The 18,447-nt window shown below is 48.4% G+C and overlaps 2 protein-coding genes across 5 annotated transcripts in view; one reads left to right on the forward strand and one right to left on the reverse strand.

Annotated features, from left to right (window-relative positions):
• LOC119437313 (2-oxoglutarate dehydrogenase complex component E1) overlaps positions 1-18,447 on the reverse strand; it is a 565,962-nt gene that overhangs the window by 308,629 nt on the left and 238,886 nt on the right. The gene's annotated exons all lie outside the window — the stretch shown is intronic.
• The window catches only part of LOC119442658 (2-oxoglutarate dehydrogenase-like, mitochondrial), a 77,540-nt gene that overhangs the window by 11,988 nt on the left and 47,105 nt on the right, over positions 1-18,447 (forward strand). Inside the window, exons 2-4 of the mRNA XM_037707622.2 lie at positions 51-138; positions 3,526-3,634; positions 6,707-6,777. Coding sequence (XP_037563550.2) covers positions 51-138; positions 3,526-3,634; positions 6,707-6,777 — 268 coding nt within the window. The remainder of the gene's footprint in view (positions 1-50; positions 139-3,525; positions 3,635-6,706; positions 6,778-18,447) is intronic.

Here is an 18,447-nt window from a genome sequence, read left to right on the forward strand (position 1 = left end):
GCAGGGTTAGATCATTGTGATGTTCTCTGCAACATGCTTGTTATGTGCAGGGGTCGTCTGAATGTCCTGGCAAATGTTTGCCGCAAACCTCTTGAACAGATCTTCACCCAATTCAGCGGACTGGAGCCTGCCGATGAGGTGAGACATCCATTGCAGCTCAGAATGAAAATGTGATACTTTCGGTAATTCAATCCTGATGGGATCGACGAAACTGGTCTAAATACCCGGCACAAAAGGCAGAAAAAAAACGCCGAAACACGCCATATATTCACTTAGCACTATTGCCTTTAAAGTTAGCTTTGCCGCAATGCAGCAGTGTTATACGGTAAAGCATACTAAGTGGGGAATAAGTGCCACTGTTATGGGACATAGCACGTGTTCCTTAATTCACACACACACACATGCGCTGCCTCCACTCACAGTACGAGCACCGAGATGCCTAATAGGCTTACTGGCAGGCTTTCAGAGTTTTAGATAGACCCCCGCTCTTTTGTTGGCTTCAAACATCCCCTTGACTTTCTGAGTTTTTTCATCTTATCACCTTCCTTTTCGCTAACTTCCCCCAAACACATATGGCTTTTTTCTCCACTTCTCAGTGCACGGCACATGCCTGAGTGTGTAGTTAAGGAACGTGTACTAGGTACTAGGTATATGCGCCCGTTAGCGGGCGCATATACGAGACATGCATGGCGGGCAAAACGAGGGCTTAAACCACCGCCACAACGTCATTAACAGCTATCGGAGATGGTGCATGCGCTCCTGTATGATTAAGAAACGCGTACTATGTCCTGTGGCTGTATTGTGGCAGAGCTGACCAGTCAAGTTCGAATTATCCAGTGAAAGCCAATTTTGAGATCGAAATAACGGAAGGTTAAGCCCGTAGAAATGTATGGGCCCATAGAAATGTATGGGCGCCGGCCGGGACCTTTGATCGGGATCGAATTAACAAAAAAAATCGAATTAAGTGGAGTCAAATCAACGTCTACTGTATTACAAAGGCTCAAATGTACAACTGGACTTGATGCAATACACATTTTTTGTTCACTTAAGCTTAACTCACTCGTACTGTTCTTCATTTTTATCCTGGCAGTGGGCGCATGTAAATGGGGTGAAATTCAAAGACGTTCGTGTACTTTGGTTTAGGTACCCGTTAAAAAACCTCGGGTAGAAGCACAGGCGTATATGATGATGTATGCAATTGTTCTAGTGAGTTTTAAGATTGCTACAGTCATGACTGGTTAGCTTAAAATGCTTTAGGAGGCAGTATAAGATAGGGGCTGATTACAATGTTGCATTTTTCTGTCCAGCAGCCACCAACTGTGCTGGTCACACTCGCTGTGGCTGAATTGCTTTCTTTTGTTTTGGTGGGTACAAGTTTGCCTAATGAAAAGTATACTTTCTTTGGTCTTTTTTGCTGCCTTCCTTCCTGCCAGCATGCCATTATCTGCCGCATTGGCTTAGCAGCTTTAGTTTTGCGCTGCTAAGCACGAGGTCACGGAATCAAATCCCGGCTGCAGGCGGCCGCATTTCGATGGGGGTGAAATGAAAAACGCCGGTGTCCCATGCATTGGGGGCACAGTAAAGATCTCTGGTGGTCGAAATTAGTCTGCAGTGCCCCACTACGGTGTATTAATCTGGAGTCCCCCACTACGGTGTACCTCGTAATCAAATTGTGGTTTTGGCACATAAAACCTCACAATTCAATTCCAGCGTGCCATCATGAGCAGGTGTTGTATTTTGACAATATCATCTGCGTTGTGGTGGGACACATGGTTATCATGAGGTTCCGTGTGCAGTAAGGAAATGCTGGGTTACATAAGGTCACCGTGATGAGCTCCTGTGTGTGCCTAAATTTGGGGGCAAAAACAAGTTCATCTATTAGCATGGGCTGGACAAAGTGAAACTTAAAGCTCATCTTGCTTATACATCAAGACACTAGTTGGCAGGTTTAGGAGCTTGTGCTCTGTACAAGTCTACGCTACACGTGAGTTCAAGATCCAAGCAAGACAATGGAACACAGTCCAATTGTTTGTAAAGTTGTTGACGCCGCATTGCATTGGCTTTTTTGTGATTTTGTGTTGTTTATGTTGTGTTCTGTGTGACTTGTGGTAAACTTGTGAAGTGCAAGCTTGTTGCCGGCATTGCGTTCACTGCACTCACCGTAACACCAGACTTTGCATGTTGCTTGTAAAAGTTGATGCAGTTTGACGTAGTGATAATGCCAACACTTAAGTTTGGTGTGTTTGCTACCAGCAGGGAATAATTTTATAACAGGGAGATATTTCTTTTGCTTCAGGTTTAAAGAGCGAAGGGGGGCATTGGAATGAACAATTTAAAAATCTTTTCGCTCTTGTTTATGATGTCGCTGAGCTGAAACTTGCTCGCTTTGTGTTGCCATCTTTCTCTAGATTGGATTGAGAATTTCTGGTATGGAGGGCTGCACAAATGGTGAAATTTGAGCTCAAAATTGAATTGAATAATGTCACACAGTGGTGAAGGAAAGTAAAAGCATAAATTGAATTCAAATATTCAATTCTTTTGTAAAGAACATAGTATCGAATGTGCCTGCTTATTTATTGTGCACTCAGGGCCAGGGTGTTTCAGTAGGGCTGGCCTAGCTGAAACAAGCATTTAACGGGGGAAAAAAAGATGGCACTGTATTCAGGGATAGGAAACCAGCATTACTAAACGAAGAGACTGCGCATCTACCTGACCATTCAAAGTCAACTAGTACTGACTCGCCTTTGCACAGATATCTGTACTGCTAATGAATCAGAATACTGCTTTTTGGAAATCCATGCTCAATGACAGGCTCTATTTTGCCTTTCAGCCGAGCACAGATATTCATGATACCATTGACTTTGCTTGGAACCAGCTTCTTTTAACAGCTTTCATAATTCATTTAAAAATCCCTTTGATAAAGGAGTATTTTTCTCGAAAAAAAATTTCAAAAAGAACTTCTTTTTTGAAAATGGTGTTCTTAACATCTACAGCCATTTTTACACAACTAGACCGCATCTCTAAACTATTTGATCAGTATTTGAGCCATAGCATTGCTTCATTTCATTGGTACTAGCAAAATCTGAGCTAAAATGTATACTAAAACTGCACTTCTTTTGCGAAACGCAGCTGCCATTTCACGCATCGTAGTGCGGACATCTTGGTCTCATTTCAAAAAGCGGCCTTTTTTCTTCAATTTCCCACCAACGCAGGCTCTACGCGGCCATTAGCTTTCTTCAATTACCGCACCAAAGAAAGGTGCCAGCGCATTGTTGAGAAAGGTCCTTTCGTTGTTGAGCGCACGTGACTTGAGGGCACCATACGATTGGCGGAATTCCTTTCTTGTCGTCTGCTCTGCTCCCCTCAGTCGGCCGTGTGCCGTCCACCATATTGCCCCAGTGTCAGTGATCCACCTATTGGGTAAAAAAAAAAAGTCCACCTAGTTGGATTCTGTTTCTTTTTTTTTATTGTGCTGCTTGTTAGACTGGCTCAAAGCATGACATGTGTACCTTTTCTCCTTCTCAGGGCTCTGGGGATGTGAAGTACCACCTTGGAATGAGCCACGAGCGTTTGAACCGAGTGTCAAACCGAAACATCAAGCTTGCTGTTTGTGCCAATCCTTCGCATCTGGAAGGTTTGTAGTCTTCATAAATGACTCTTTTGACACTGTGCCCCCCGAAATCATGAAGGCCACCATAGCAGTACCTCGGCGCCACTGTTAAGTGGATGCTTTAGCTTCTGGACAACCCTGGTTCTGGCCATTCAAATGCATGTAAAACACAGAAATGCTTGTATGAGACAACTGCTGGACCAGTCTGAATGAAAATTGTTGCATTTGTGAGAGAAAGTTAAATTCCAGCTACTCTTGGAAGCAGACTTTTGAATTAGAACCTTTAATATTTGGAGCGATTCCACTCCTGCGCCAAAGTGCGCCAAATGGGATTTACTGCGCCATCCTGATACAATCAATGAAAATTGCGCTTAACTGCGCCAAACAGTCTCGGAGTTGACGGCCGGCGTCTATCGCCGACAATTGCACCACGAAACAGCACTAGCGCGTACGTCCCGATTCACAGCGCCACGCACGGTGCCGACGCGGCGTCTGCTTTGTAAGGCGGCTCGACGGCAAAGTGCAGTTTCTGCTAAGGCTCGTGGCTTCAAGGTCAATTGGCGATTCATCGGCGGACGTTATCTACTCCGGAAACTCAGCTAGTACAGTAGACCCCCGCTGATACGTTTTTCACGGGACCGTAAAATAAAACAAGAAAAAAAAAACGAAAAAAAAAAACCGTAAGAGCCGAGAAACAGGAAAATTGAGAAATAAGAGTAGTGTTGAACTGCACACAATAGTATTATTTTAATTCTTACGTGTGAAAAAAATATAGTTTCGCCCGAAAGCCGAATCATCAATTGTGATTGCAAATTAGTAGGCAGCTACACAAAGTAAGTAGTATAGTAGTTTTATCGTCTGTTTAAACTTGTAAACATACGCTTATTAACTATATTAACAAGCCTGGTGTCAGCGCGCACAGGCAAACATGAACACATCACACTCGATGAGCGCGGACACGCGCTGTCAAACGCTGGCGTGAGGATGCGTCGCAGCAGCAGCGAAGTGACCTTCCTACTGGTGTCTATCGTTTCCACGCAAACGGAGCGCCGAGAACACACATCACGCACAAAGCTACGAGCCGCCGACATACCTACACTGCCTAGACTGTCCCCAATGCAGATCGCCTTCAAGATATCACGCCGCTGCGCAGTACGCAGTTGATGCCAGAGTACAACGCCGCTCGTTCTTCCTCCCTCCCCCTCGCTCCCTCGCGGGTGCCTCGAGCGGGACGGAAAAAGGCGGGCTTCGTCCCTGCTTTTCTTTCTTGCGCGCGCGACATTAGGCGCCGTGGTCATCGGCTCCCCTCTAACGCTTTCACTCGCACATACAGCATACGGCGCGGGGCGACTGCGTTATCGCCCTTGGACTTACTACGAACATCTATGCGCCAAAACCAATTTTAGTGCCCCAACGCGTCATATATAGACACCATCTTTAGATAGCAAATACGGATCTCAAAGGCCATGCTTTTGCTGGCGGAAACCGAAAATACGTCACAGGTGTCGCCCCCGGCACTTTGGGCAGCCGATCCCATCGTCAAGTCACGAAGCCAAGCGACATGATAGTCAAAATGGCCGCTCGGGCCGGTGCGCGGTGGCAGTTCGCAACGCATGATGCGGGAACGGTCCCACATTTGCGACGCAACAGCGGGGTTACCAATGCATTGGGTCCTATGGAAGCTACGCCCAGACCGGCTGAAAAGGTCGTAACAGCCGGGAAAATGCAGCACCCGGGAACGTAACAGTGGGGTTCTACTGTAGCTTGTTTGAAGGGCAGCATGACATGTGATTATAATAAGTGCATGCTGCCAATGTGTCCATCATTTCTGTTTCTGGATATACCGAATGACATCTGGGAAAACTAGCAATATATGAAACGATATCAATTTGTGTGTGTGTGTGTGTGTGTGTATGTGTGTGTCGCATGCACAGAAGAGCATTTTTTTCTCCACGAGATCTGCAATGGATGGAAATGTTTACCAAGCTTCTCGTAAGAACAAACGAATTAGTCAGGTCTTTTAATGTAAATTGCAACTCGCTTTTTTGGAATACTTCAGGATGTGAAAAATCAGCTGCTCCCAAATGCCAAATTGCCTGCTCCAAAGTGCTCCAAAATGAAATTTCTGATGCTCGAAAAATTGCTCCAAATCAGAAGTCCACAGTAGCATCACTGTATTTGACAAAAATAGTCGAAAACTTGTAAACTAAAAAAAAAAACACACTAAGTTTGCAGATTCATAACTCTGAAGCAAAAACGGATATTGAAGTTCTGTAAACTGCATCACTTCGAGCATTTGAAGCGGACAAATATGATAGTCGACTTCCGTTAATTCGACCCCAACTGGCCTGCCAAATGTGATCAAATTATCCATCGGGTCGAATAAACGATGCAGCAAAAACGTCAAAACACACGACTGATTCAAGCCGAAACACCATGAAATTGATTTTTTTGCGTGACGGCAACGAGGCGACGGCCTTGAGTGACGAAACAGGCCGTCGCGTGAACATATCACTCGTTCTTGTTGCACAATCGCTAGGTTCTGAAAATCTAGAATTTGTCGCTCGTCGCCCGGAATTGCTGTGAGCGACTAGCCAATAGCGCAAAGCTGCAACTGAATGTACATCAATCAAGTACTACCGATTGTTGCACAGAACGTGAAAAAGACAAGCCATAGGCTGGAGGCAGCATTTCTACAAGGGGACTTGTCGTCATGGTACCCTGATGTAACACAAGTCCTCCTGTCAACATGTTGGCACCAGCCTGACGCTTGCCTTTTCCGCCCACTGTTATTTGCCAATAGTGAATACAGAAAGTTGGGCTAGTTGGAACGAACATTATTAAGACATTTCGAGTGCTCAGTGGAAAAGAGAAAAGAAGGCAGAAAGATCGCAACAGGTTTCAGCATTCCGTCTGTTCTGTTGTTTTCCATCCTTTTGCCTTTTTTTCCACTAAGCAGTGGAAATTTCTTAATTACCACTTCAAATCTCCATCTTGGAGTTAATCCTTGGCTTCTTTGGACGCAAATGGTGAAACGTGTTGTATTTGTGTGCAAAATATACAAGGCATTTATGTCTCTTTTTTTTGCTGCTGTAGGTGTGGATCCAGTGGTCCAAGGCAAGACTCGTGCTGAGCAGTTTTATCGAGGCGACACTCAAGGCAAGAAGGTGTGTTTGGTCAGCCCTCAGGGGGCAGTACCACTCTTGTGCCCAGAGTATTTCTCAGAAAAACATTATTCACATTTCGAAGACACTAAGAAAAAAGCCAGTAAGGAAAAAGGCATGCTTGCTAGTTGCAAAGTACTCATTTGTTCAACTGATTATCAAAGTGGGCTTTGGTCTAATTCAAAATTTCTGTTGTAATGAAGACGAGTAACCTGTGCCTCAGCAGCATCGCCACCGGCATGAGCTCGTGGTTGCTGTCCTTGGCCGAACGCTTGTGACTGCTACCCGTTCGCCTGCATCCGTTGCTAATAAACCTCTTAGCAAGCGAAAAAGGGGCCATCCTGGCGGCTTAAGGCGAAGACACTACTATTGGGTCGTAGTACGGCTTAATGTGACAGACGTAGACAAGTTCGCGGCCGCGATTGCGCAGGTCTGTCGGTGGCTTGAGGGGCTCCACGAGGTAATTGACGGAGGACGTTTGCTCCAGAACGCAGTAGGGTCCGAGGTATTTCGCGACAAGTTTTGCGGAGTGGCCGGGTGTGGTAGCGGGTGCCCGAAGCCAGACCAGAGAGCCAGGGGAAAATGTTGGTGCAGAACGGTCGGCAGGTTGACGGGATTGCTGCTGCCACTGGTCCTCGGTGGAAAAAGAGCGGGCAAGCCCGCGGCATTCCTCGGCATGTCGAGCAGCTTCAGACAGCGGAGTACTTTCGGACGCATCAGGTTTATATGAAAGAATTGTATCGATTGTATTAGATGGTTCTCGGCCATATAGGAGAAAGTACGGGGAAAATCCAGTAGTTGCTTGGGCCGCAGTATTGTATGCATACGTCACGAAAGGGAGAACTTGGTCCCAATTTGAATGATCAGTGGCGACGTACATTGATAGCATATCACCAAGAGTACGGTTGAAGCGTTCTGTCATGCCGTTAGTTTGCGGATGGTACGCTGTACTTGTGCGGTGAATGATTCGGCATTCGTCGAGTAGTGCCTTCAAAGCATCGGCAAGAAAGGCTCGGCCTCTATCGTTCAGAAGTTCGCGAGGGGCACCGTGGCGCAGAACGAAATGGTGTAACAGAAACGATGCAACGTCGTGGGTGGTGGCAGTCGACAGAGCGGCGGTTTCAGCATAACGGGTCAAGTGATCCACGGCAACAATAATCCAGCGGTTCCCTGCTGGAGTGGATGGTAGCGGTCTGTATATGTCAATACCAACACGATCAAAGTGACGACTAGGGCAGGGAAGGGGTTGTGACGGGTAGACTTGTCCGGGAGGTAATTTTCGGCGTTGGCACTGAGTACAGGAGCGAACGAACTTTCGCACGTAGTTATATATGCCGCGCCAATAAAATCGGAGGCGTAGTCGAGCGTAGGTCTTGAAGAGGCCGGCATACGCGCACTGTGGGTCAGCGTGGAAAGCGTCGCAGATAAGGTCACGGAGATGTCGGGGTATCACAAGAAGCCACTTGCGTCCGTCAGAAAGGTAATTACGATGATAAAGAAGGCCATCGCGAATGCAGAAGTGGGTAGCCTGGCGGCGAAGAGCGCGAGATGGTGAAGAGGTGGATGGATCAGAAAGGATGGTGATGAGAGCACCGATCCAGCGATCCTTGCGCTGCTCCGACGGCATGTTGTGCAGTGCATGTGAAGTAAGTGCGGGCTCAAGGGCGGATAGGCAAGCATTGCCAGGTGCGACCGGTGAGCGAGAAAGGGCGTCAGCGTCCGTGTGTTTACGGCCAAAACGGTAAAGAACGTGGATGTCGTACTCCTGTAGCGGCACAGCGAGCAAGTCGGCCAGATGGGTCCTTGAGGGTGGACAGCCAACAAAGGGCATGGTGGTCAGTGATGACGTTGAAAGTGTGACCATACAAATAAGGTCGGAATTTCCCAAGGGCCCGAATAATGGCTAAACACTCTTTCTCTTTAACCGAGTAATTAGCCTTGGCTTTTGTCAGAGTGCGGCTCGCGTAGGTGACGACATATTCATCGAACCCCGCCTTTCGTTGCTCGAGTACGGCACCGAGTCCGACGCCGCTGGCATCAGTGTGGACCTCGGTGCGGGCGGCAGGGTCGAAGTGGCGGAGGATAGGTGGTGAGGTTAGCAGGCGGCGTAATTTCGTGAAGGCGGGACAAAAGGATGAGGTAGGAAGGCTGGAAGGCGAAGATGAAAATTGAGCGGGGAACGGTGGTGCTCGCCAGATGTTCGGGAAAGGAAGCATGCGACGACGGCAATGGCGCGCCACATGACCAGCACCACCACAAGCAAAACATATTGGACGGTCATCGAAGGTGCGCCATTGTTGGGGGTAAGCTTCGACTCGTGGCTGAGAAGTCGGAAAATGCTGTCGATCTGGTAACGGCATAGGAGGCGGCGAAAAGGTCGGTGGTCGATGCATAGCGGGCGGCGAGAGCATTCGGGGGCGGGGTCGGGCAACTGCTTCTGCGTACGTGAGAGGTGCAGTGACTGGCGTCGGATCACGTGCTGGAGGAATGGCTTGCGAAACTTGCTCCTGGATGGAAGTCGCGGATCGTAGGTGCCAAAGCGGGTGGTGGTTCCGGGACGCAAGACATCAAAGATAGCTGGCGAGCGACCTCTGTGCGAACAAATTCCTGAATCTTCAGAAACAGGGTAGCATGTTCGTCGCTGACACCAAGGCTGGACACAGAGTCGGCGGGCGCAGGGGGACGTCTGGTGTGAAGCCGTTGCCTGCGCAACTCGTCGTAACTCTGACACAATTCTATCACTTCAACGACAGTGCGAGGACTCTTCGATAATAACATTTGGAAGGCGTCGTCCTCAATACCCTTCATTATATGTGTGATCTCCTCCTCTGACATCGACGCGTTCACCCGTTTGCAAAGGTCAACAATGTCCTCAATGTAGCTCGTGAAATTCTCTCCGATCTCTTGGGATCGTGTGCGCAAACGGTGTTTTGCACGGAGTTTTCTTACTGCTGGCCGACTGAAAACCTGGGTAAACATGGTATTGAAGACCAACCACGTAGTGAGGTCGCCTTCATGGTTTAGAAATCATAGTTCCGCAACGTCCGAGAGATAGAATGCTACGGTTCTCAACTTGGTAGCATCGTCCCAATGGTTATGGGCACTCACTCGGTCGTATGAGGAAATCCAATCTTCAACGTCTTTTTCATCTGTGCCGGAGAAGATAGGGGGATCTCGCAGACGCAAGGCGCCGGCACAAACCAGGGTGGGCGGCGCCGTTGGAGGAGTTAGAGGAGTGCCGCTTGCGTCCTCGGGCATGATGGGGGTAGAGTGCGACTCCGAAGTTCCAGGGTGGTCGAAACCCAGCAGACTCCACCACTTGCTAAGAGGTTTATTAGCAACGGATGCAGGCGAACGGGTAGCAGTCACAAGCGTTCGGCCAAGGACAGCAACCACGAGCTCATGCCGGTGGCGATGCTGCTGAGGCACAGGTTACTCTTCTTCATTACACTGTGGTCAGCCTGTAAGTGCCTACCGTAAAATTCCGAGCAAGTGCACCCACCCGTGCAAGAGCCCCCCCCTAACTTCACTGCTAATTTCAAATTTCCGCGCCGTTCCGGGAAAGCGCCCCCTCCCCCTCCCGCTCCGCGCTGGTCTGACACATCCAGTCCACGAAAATAATGGCAAATTCGGTAAATCGCACCGGTGCGCATCGGGGCGCCCCAATGAGCCATTTCATCGAATCATGGTCGTACCCGGGTGCCCCAGTGGGCACACGAGTGCATCGGGGTGAACTGCGGCTGGCGGTCCGTAGTTCATGGACCGCCGGCGGACGGCGAGATCTGCCTCTCGCATGGCACAGAGGAGTTCCCTGCGGTACAGCGACGTGACCACTTGGTGACAGAGGAGTGCTCGCGGCTACGCTCTGGCATCGCCAGCAGCTTCACCGCTGCTAATCACTCGCCTTTTTCAGTTCACCTTTTTCCTTTTCCAGGCCTTTTTCAGTTCACTTCAAATCTGTAGCAGATGGCGCTTCAGCACGAACCGCCGACGCTCCCAAGCAGCAATGTTTTGTTACCGTCGTTGCCGCTTTACCCTCTCCTCGCAATAATTTCACACGACGAAGAAAACATGCTGATATTTGCGGCGCCACCAGCTACGATGCGAGCATGGCCGAGCCGCGGTTCGCTGTTCGCTGTCGGTAGCCATGCACTGCAGCTGAGCTTCACTTGTATCGGAACTCTCATTAGTGCTAAACGTTTTACCGTGGACATGGTTTTTAATAAAGTTAACATTACGCGTCACTTTACTCTCGCGGACATAATTTTGCCTGGAATAGAAGCTGCATAACCAATGTTCGCGTCGCCGGCCGCGGTGACGCGCCGGTGCAGCGTCGTTGCACTCTTTCTGTGGTTCTTTCGGTGGTTTTGAGTAACGGTGGTTTTGAGAGTGATGAACATCACTAACAAATATTTGGCTTAAGGGGGGAGGAGGAGATGAAAAATAACTTTTTTGTTTCTTGGCAGAAAGGGCTGAAATTTGGCACACACGCTGTACATTGCAATAGAGGCACAAATCCAAAATTTCATTAAGATATCTTCATTAGTTTTTGTTTTATAAGAATTTACAAAAGCTTACAAGTTCCTTGCTCGTGGAAAGCCTGGCACAGTAATGAAACATGGTACGGAACTGGGAATACTTTGTATGTTTGCCCAGATGGCTAATCTATATCAAGACAGTGTTAGATTTTTTTGTTAGTGCCCTTATAATTTTTTACTCAACATGACATGCATGTAACTTGTGTTTGACTGCATAGAGCCATGCAGTAATTGTGAAGTAATTAAATAATGGAAAAATAAATGAAAATTTCAAGACTGTCTTGATGTGCAGCACAGTTCATGGATCACAGCAAAACAAACTGGATCAAAATCGGTCCAGCCATTGTTGTGCTATGCTTTCCACGAGCGAGGTGACCGACCAAAAAACACTATTGAGAAAACGAGCTGCAAAGTTTTGCAAGCAGTGCAGGTTTATTAGAACGCATCAGGGCGGTAATTTTTGGCATCAGTGCTGTCAAGCATCTTCTTGCACCTTTGCCTCTTCGTTTGGTGGGCTTTGAAAATTTAATAGGCTGGCTAGTACATCAAATTGAACTTCCGTTCAGTTGCGGACATCGCGCGAAGGGGAGTCGCGCACGCTGCATGCTCGCGATTCTGCCGTCACCGCTGACGCGAAACGCGGCTCGAGGCGCGTCTGAATGGTGCGCCGTTCAGGCGACTATTTGTCCGGTGAATTTCCGGTTATTACACTGTAGCTCGTCGACGGTTGGGGCTCGCTCAGAGGCGGCGTGTTCATGTCGCACGATGCATCAAACTAAACACTGTAGCTCGTCGACGGTTGGGGCTCGCTCAGAGGCGGCGTGTTCATGTCGCACGATGCATCAAACTAAGTACACCGTCTTCGCCAGCGATGGTGACCTTCGACCTGCGTCGATACGATCTCGGCTGGTTCGCGCGGCCGTACGCCGAGGCGCGGGAGCTTCCGTTGGCGCGTCTTTCGTCGACTGCGTTATCGGTACCGATGGCACAGGGCGATTGTCGGTTTCGCTGCTTGAGTCACACGGTGCAAGATAGCGCGGCACGTAATCCACGGTGCAAGGTAGCGCGGCACGTTCAGTCGGGTGCTCCTCCGCTAATCGCCGTATTTTTCTCGCCGTAGGAGGCTTGCGCTTCCGTATTCCGAAGACTTGCTTCGTCCAAACTTTCTTCTCCAACAAGCGACGCTCCTTAACTAAACTGGGCGCTCTCAGAAATCTGAATTCTGCGTGTCAAGTGAAGACGCCGGCATGGTTTGCGAAGCGAACAACTGCGGTAGCCATCTTGCCTGCTGCCGCAGCAGTAACCAATGGGAAGACGCCATTCAGCACGGCAGCCAATCGCAGGCCCGCTTTCATCGGAGGGCCCGTGTGACTACCTCAAGCAGACCCGCGATTCTTTTGTGTTTGTACGTTTGTTACAAGATGGCGAAGACCGACGAATTGAGAAGCGGAACGGCGAAACTTTGAGCTTTCGAAAGATACCAAGATGGCGGCGCTCGGTGGCGGGAAACACGAGATATGGCTCCGTGAACTGCGGTGATTTTGCGCGATTTAAAGCTGTTTTTTCGCCCTGCGCACTGACAAATTAATTTTTTTCGGGCACTTTTAGTGCGTTTCCAGCCAAATCATTTTGATACAGGGTAGATTAGGCGTTGCAGATACCGAAATGCGGGGTTTCCAAAAACCGATTTTTCTCGTGATTTTCGCGATCTGATCCCCGCGTCCCCCCTTAATAAAGTGCATGTTCAATAAAATTTAATGCTATTCCCACTGGGCCTTTTTTTTTTTTGCGGGAAAGTTTTGTCGTGGCCATCTTGAATTTTGGTGCTGTTCTTGGATAGCGCCCCCCCCCCCCCCCCCTAACTTGGCCGATAATTTCGACTTGCTCGAGGGGGGGCGCTTGCTCGGAATTTTGCGGTAGTTTTCTACATTGTACCTTTGAATTTTGTCATGTTTTTTGCTTATGGCTAGGATTTAGATTTTTTTGCTGTTTGGCCAAAAAGACCTCCAACATCAACATATTAGGAATTATGTTTACAATAAAAAAATATAAAAGTTGGGAATTTTTTATGCAGTTGTGGAAGGCAGGCCGACATATTGGTCAGAGCACCTGGGCAGCAAGTTCGCAGCTGCGTGTCCAGGAGTTGGCTGGAAAAGGGCATTGTGGGAAAGCATGCACTTGGGCTGAGATGCACATATTACTTTTGGGTTTTGCATTATGAACGCGCATCTGCTCTCATTCTGAATCCAAATTTTGACTGTGCTGTCCAGCAACTTACATATTTGTTCACTTTTCTTCATGGAGGTGACTGAGGAACAAATGAGCTTATAAGAATGAATGCAGAGTGCATGTGCATAGGGGCGTGGCAAAGTTAAACCTACTTCTTTCTGCGAAAGCACTATTGTGAGAGCCCTACCTTTTAGATCCGGTGCTGGAACCGTTTTTGTTCCCAGTATGTAATGTGAATCGGGACTCAGTGGTAATACAGTTGAAACCACTTATAACAATATTCAAGTGCCACGAAAATTACTTCGTAATAACCGTTAATTGTCATAACCGGGGCGCCTGCAAAAAAATTTTAAAAACTGTATTGGTGAGAAGTCCAGTGCCCCTCCCCGCCACCTTCCCATCCGGCTGTTGACTGTGTGGACTCGTTTAAATGTTCCAACTTTGCTTCTCCAACACTCCGATTGGGTCTAACAAGCCGTGGCTGTTGGCGTTCAAGAATGGCACTGCCATAACAACTGCAAAGCAGGGGTCACAGGCGGCAAGTGACATGTGAGCTCCGCCAAGGCATCGCTTTGGTGGCCTCAAAAGGGGCATTTTTAAAATGCGAGAAGGTCACCGTGGCAGCCCCTCAGCTTGAGAAGTTGAGAAGAAATGCTGGGGCGAGATTGCCACAAGCATCTCGCCACATACTTCTCACTACCTTGCGCGAAGCTTGCCGACAGCCTTCTCCAAGGCATCCTGGCGCTCCACATAGTGCAGCCGAAGGTCTCTCGCGATAATGAAGCCCTGGAGGGACTGAATAATCGGCAGTGCCTCCTGTGAGGACAATGTTGAGGCAGCCTGCCCTACCGCGTCATCGCTGCCATCGTCGCTATCCGATGCAAGCACGTTCGCGACGATCGCCTCATCGGTTAGAAGTACTTTGTTTCCAAATCTGTAGCAGTGCGCTTTCTTTTCACCGGCAACGTTGTGCATTGCCGATGATCAGTTGACGGATCAGCCGTCTTCTGTTTCGGCGGCAAGTCAAACGAGGCCAAGAAACCATGTGGCCAGGAACGACTTCAACGCAACCAACAAAGATGAGCCCAAACGCCTTTGGCCGTTGGCAGCACTGCGTGGAATGAGGGGCCAGCCGGCCAGCGCTCAAGGTCGGAGCAGCGCACAGCACTATCAGGCTATCAGCGCAGTTGGCGCTGTCCATTCATGTTTTGGAGGGTGATGTGGCGTAGAGCTATGGGTGCAGCTCATTCATTGTCGGAGGGCTGGAAGAGCAACAGGAGAGAGGCGCACAAGGCTGGCGATGCAGAGCAGGCTGGAAAACAGTGCGGCGGCGTGCAGTGGCTCGAATTTTTTTTTTCTTTTCTTTTCAAGGATTTCGCATGCCATTACCTTTCGGCACGGACACCCAGTCGCTAGACTTCATCGTTATAACCGATAATGCAGCCTGGGGGCATTGTAGTAAGCGCGTTATTTCACCATAGAAAACATACAAAAGGTGATGGTGCAGAAGCTTCTTATTGCTATAACCGATATATTGTTAAAACCAGTATTGTTATGAGTGGGTTCAACTGTATAAAAATATTTTAAAAGTAGACCTGAATACAATCAAACCTCGATACAACGAACCTCAATTTAACGAAATTTGTGATGTAACAAACTACAGTATTTGCACGTAAATAACGTGACCACGAATATAGTAATGCGAGGGGGGTACTTTCGGTCTCTACGAAAAAAGAAAAAATATATTACGATTATAATGTGAAGTGAGGCAACCCGTCTGCCGTGCATGCCAGCATTAAGCAAACACCTACCTCCTTGGTACCATGTTTATCAACAACGTAGCCGGCCGCAATGTTCAAAAAGATTGGCGTCTCCTCCACATTTCCTATCTGGCCTATGGGGTAGCTGCAATCCTTACACATCTTAACATAGCATTGAAACTCCAGTAGTTTTTCCTCGTACTCGGTCGGGAGCTTTTGGCAGATCGAAGCCCTTCGTCGAAGCGAGAATTCGGCGCGACGCATTAACATCTGCACCCAGGAGCGACTGACCTCAAGTGTGTCGCGAGGCATGCCGGCCCCATGCAAGCTCTCTTGCTCTGCGCTGTGCGTGTTCAGCGTGCACAGGCAGAAACTGGCCACAATGTTCGCTGACGAATTCTGCCAGTTCTTCTCGATTGTTGGGTAACGGCCATTCTTGGGTCCACAGAATGCTTTGCGAGTAGGTGCCGCTTGAAAGATGGGATCACGGTACTTCCTTCAGCCTTGAATGGTTGATTCGCTCAGTTTGAGATGCTGCACTTGAATTTCCTCCATCTTCGTAAAACAGAATCGGCTGTTTCCTAAATGAGGCGGTATACTGAGTTCTCCCTTTCATTGCAGTGGCTAAATGACTTGCGCTGAAGTGTAAGCGTGTAAGCACGATGAAAGCACAACGAAGAGTGAAGTTCTGGATAGTTTTCATCCATGGTTTCGTATTTCCGCCGCGGCACAATGCGATGGCTGCTGCGTGCTCTAGCTACTTGTGCGTCGACTGCGATGCCCACGGACGTCAGTGCCAGGGGGCCTTCCTGCGCGCGATCATCGCAGTTTAAAGCGCAGATCGGAAAGAAACTCGCTATATCGCGTCACGAACTCAAAAATAGTGCGAGGCACGTTCTAAGGACGAAACTTTTTAAAGAAAAAGACGGGGGGAAAAGAACTCTCGTTATATTCGGGTCACAGACCGAAATATAGCGCAAGGCGTGTTTTGAACGCGATAATTTTGGGGGAAAAACTCGCTTTATGTTCGTGCAAATGCGGTATTTTCATTTCCTGATTCTAGTTCCATGAAAACTGTTTTTTTTTTCGCTATTTAACGAAGTAATTTCGTAATACGGTTTCGATTTAATGAAGTTTTTGGCCATTTCAAGCATGTACTTGGAGCCTGTAGGGCTCGTAAGTCAAGCAAGAAAAGCATAAAAATGTCAGCCAAGGCCGAAGTTATTTGCATGCATCCTTCTGCATGAAATAGGTTGAGTGGCAAAAACTCGAAGCATGCTCCCACCAAGATTTGGTATGCAGGAGGCAGCGCTGTCGCATTTTTCGCATTTTTAAATAACTTGTGGAGGACCGTGGAGTGCACAGCAGCTCGCAGTGCTCGGAGAAACACGAGAGCTTCAGCGCAAGGAGGTGGGGAGGGGGTGAATGCGCAGTAGCGTGATCAAGCACTTGCTAGGGGGGAGGGGCAAGGAGGGCGTCCCCTCCTCTACCCTTGCCGTGGCAGTCCATACATGGGCCATGTGTCTTGGAGGTAATCTGCGGCAAGTACAATGCGGTTGGTGCCTTGATGTGCATTGTGTTCCCACACATCTAGTGTTGGCGGTTGCATAATCTTAAGCTTCCGAGACACAGTGTTAAGAGCATTAACACTGTAAAGAGTGTATGTGACCACCAATGAGATCGGTTCCTGTTTGCCTGAGCGCATGTGACACCGATAAATCTACGAACCCAACTTCTTGTAGTTGTTGCTTTGCTATCGCCATCAATCTTCCTGGCGAAACTGTGAAATTTGTTTTTCTTGGGACGAATATAAGCATCTTTTTACACTTTTGTTTCTAATTTGTGGGCGCGATCTGATGATGGCTGCGGGCACTAAAGACGGTCGGCCATGGCTTCTCGGATTTACGGTGCCGCGCGACGCAACAATCTCGGAACATCATGACCCACGCTGATGCATTACTCTCGGCACGATCTGCACCACACACGCTGGCATCCATAACCGTGACATTATGGCCCAACCTTGTGATTTCCTTATAAGCGCTTACTGACAAGATCCTCCAGGAATGTTCTGGGAATTTGTGAAATTATTTTTACGGCTGAAGCTTGAAAACCTCGAATTAACGAAATTCACAATTTAACAAAGTTTTGCGCTGCAAGTACAACTTTGTTATATCGAGGTTATAAGTTGGTAAAATTGGCACTTTACTTCGTTACATCGAAATTTTGTGTTATTGAAATTCGACCTTTTATGCAAATAAGTGCAGTCGCTGACGAATTTTCCTACGCAGAAAAGGCTGTAATATTTTCCGAATTATTTCGCGATTTGGAAACAACAAATTTCAATCAGAAAAAAAGTTGTTTGATTGAATTTGAGAGTCAGCAACCAAAGATACGGTTTCATGCCATGTTGACGATATCTTTACATCAGTGGGTACGAAGCAAAGCCTGTGAAGCTTTCGCATCCACTCTGCCGCCGTGGTTGATAGTGTCCCCCGTAGTGGGACAACTCTATCATGCAGAGTGCATGCAGAGGGGAGCGAACATTCTGTCGGCCTCTAGCATCGTGTCTCTGAAACTCGAGGTTACATGACTTCCAGCACTAATTGCATGGGCAGACAGTGCACAAGAAGCCACGGCCATCTTGGATCGCCCAGCTTTTGCACCCATCACATGTAACTTCCAAGATAAGGGTGCAGGGGCCGCATATGCACTCAGCTGCACAGAAAGCCATGTGCTGCCACGGCCAAGCTAGAGGAGGGGAAAGGCACTATCACATGTGCCCCCCCCCTCACCCGCTAGCACACCCCCCCCCCCCCCCCCCCGCTTGCGTGGAAAGGTGGCACGCATCAAGCCACCTTCCCTCTCGGCTCACCATCGCACGGTTTCCCTCGCATCCACAGCATACGGAGCGCTGGGCACGATAGGATCTTATCGCGCTTGGACTTTACACGGAATATGACGGTGAGAGGACCTTGCTGCTACGCAGCTCTACTCCGACTGCTGTTCTCTTGCTTGGCATGCAATTTGACAGCTGCATTCACAAGCAGCTTTATATAATTCAACCATGTGACCACCTGTATCCGTGGCAGTTTCCATTTATTGCCTCATTATTCCTTCGCTGTGGCAGTGAAATTTCGTGAACTTAT

The sequence above is a fragment of the Dermacentor silvarum genome, chromosome 1 (genome assembly GCF_013339745.2).
Source record: "Dermacentor silvarum isolate Dsil-2018 chromosome 1, BIME_Dsil_1.4, whole genome shotgun sequence".
NCBI classification, from domain to species: Eukaryota; Metazoa; Arthropoda; class Arachnida; order Ixodida; family Ixodidae; genus Dermacentor; species Dermacentor silvarum.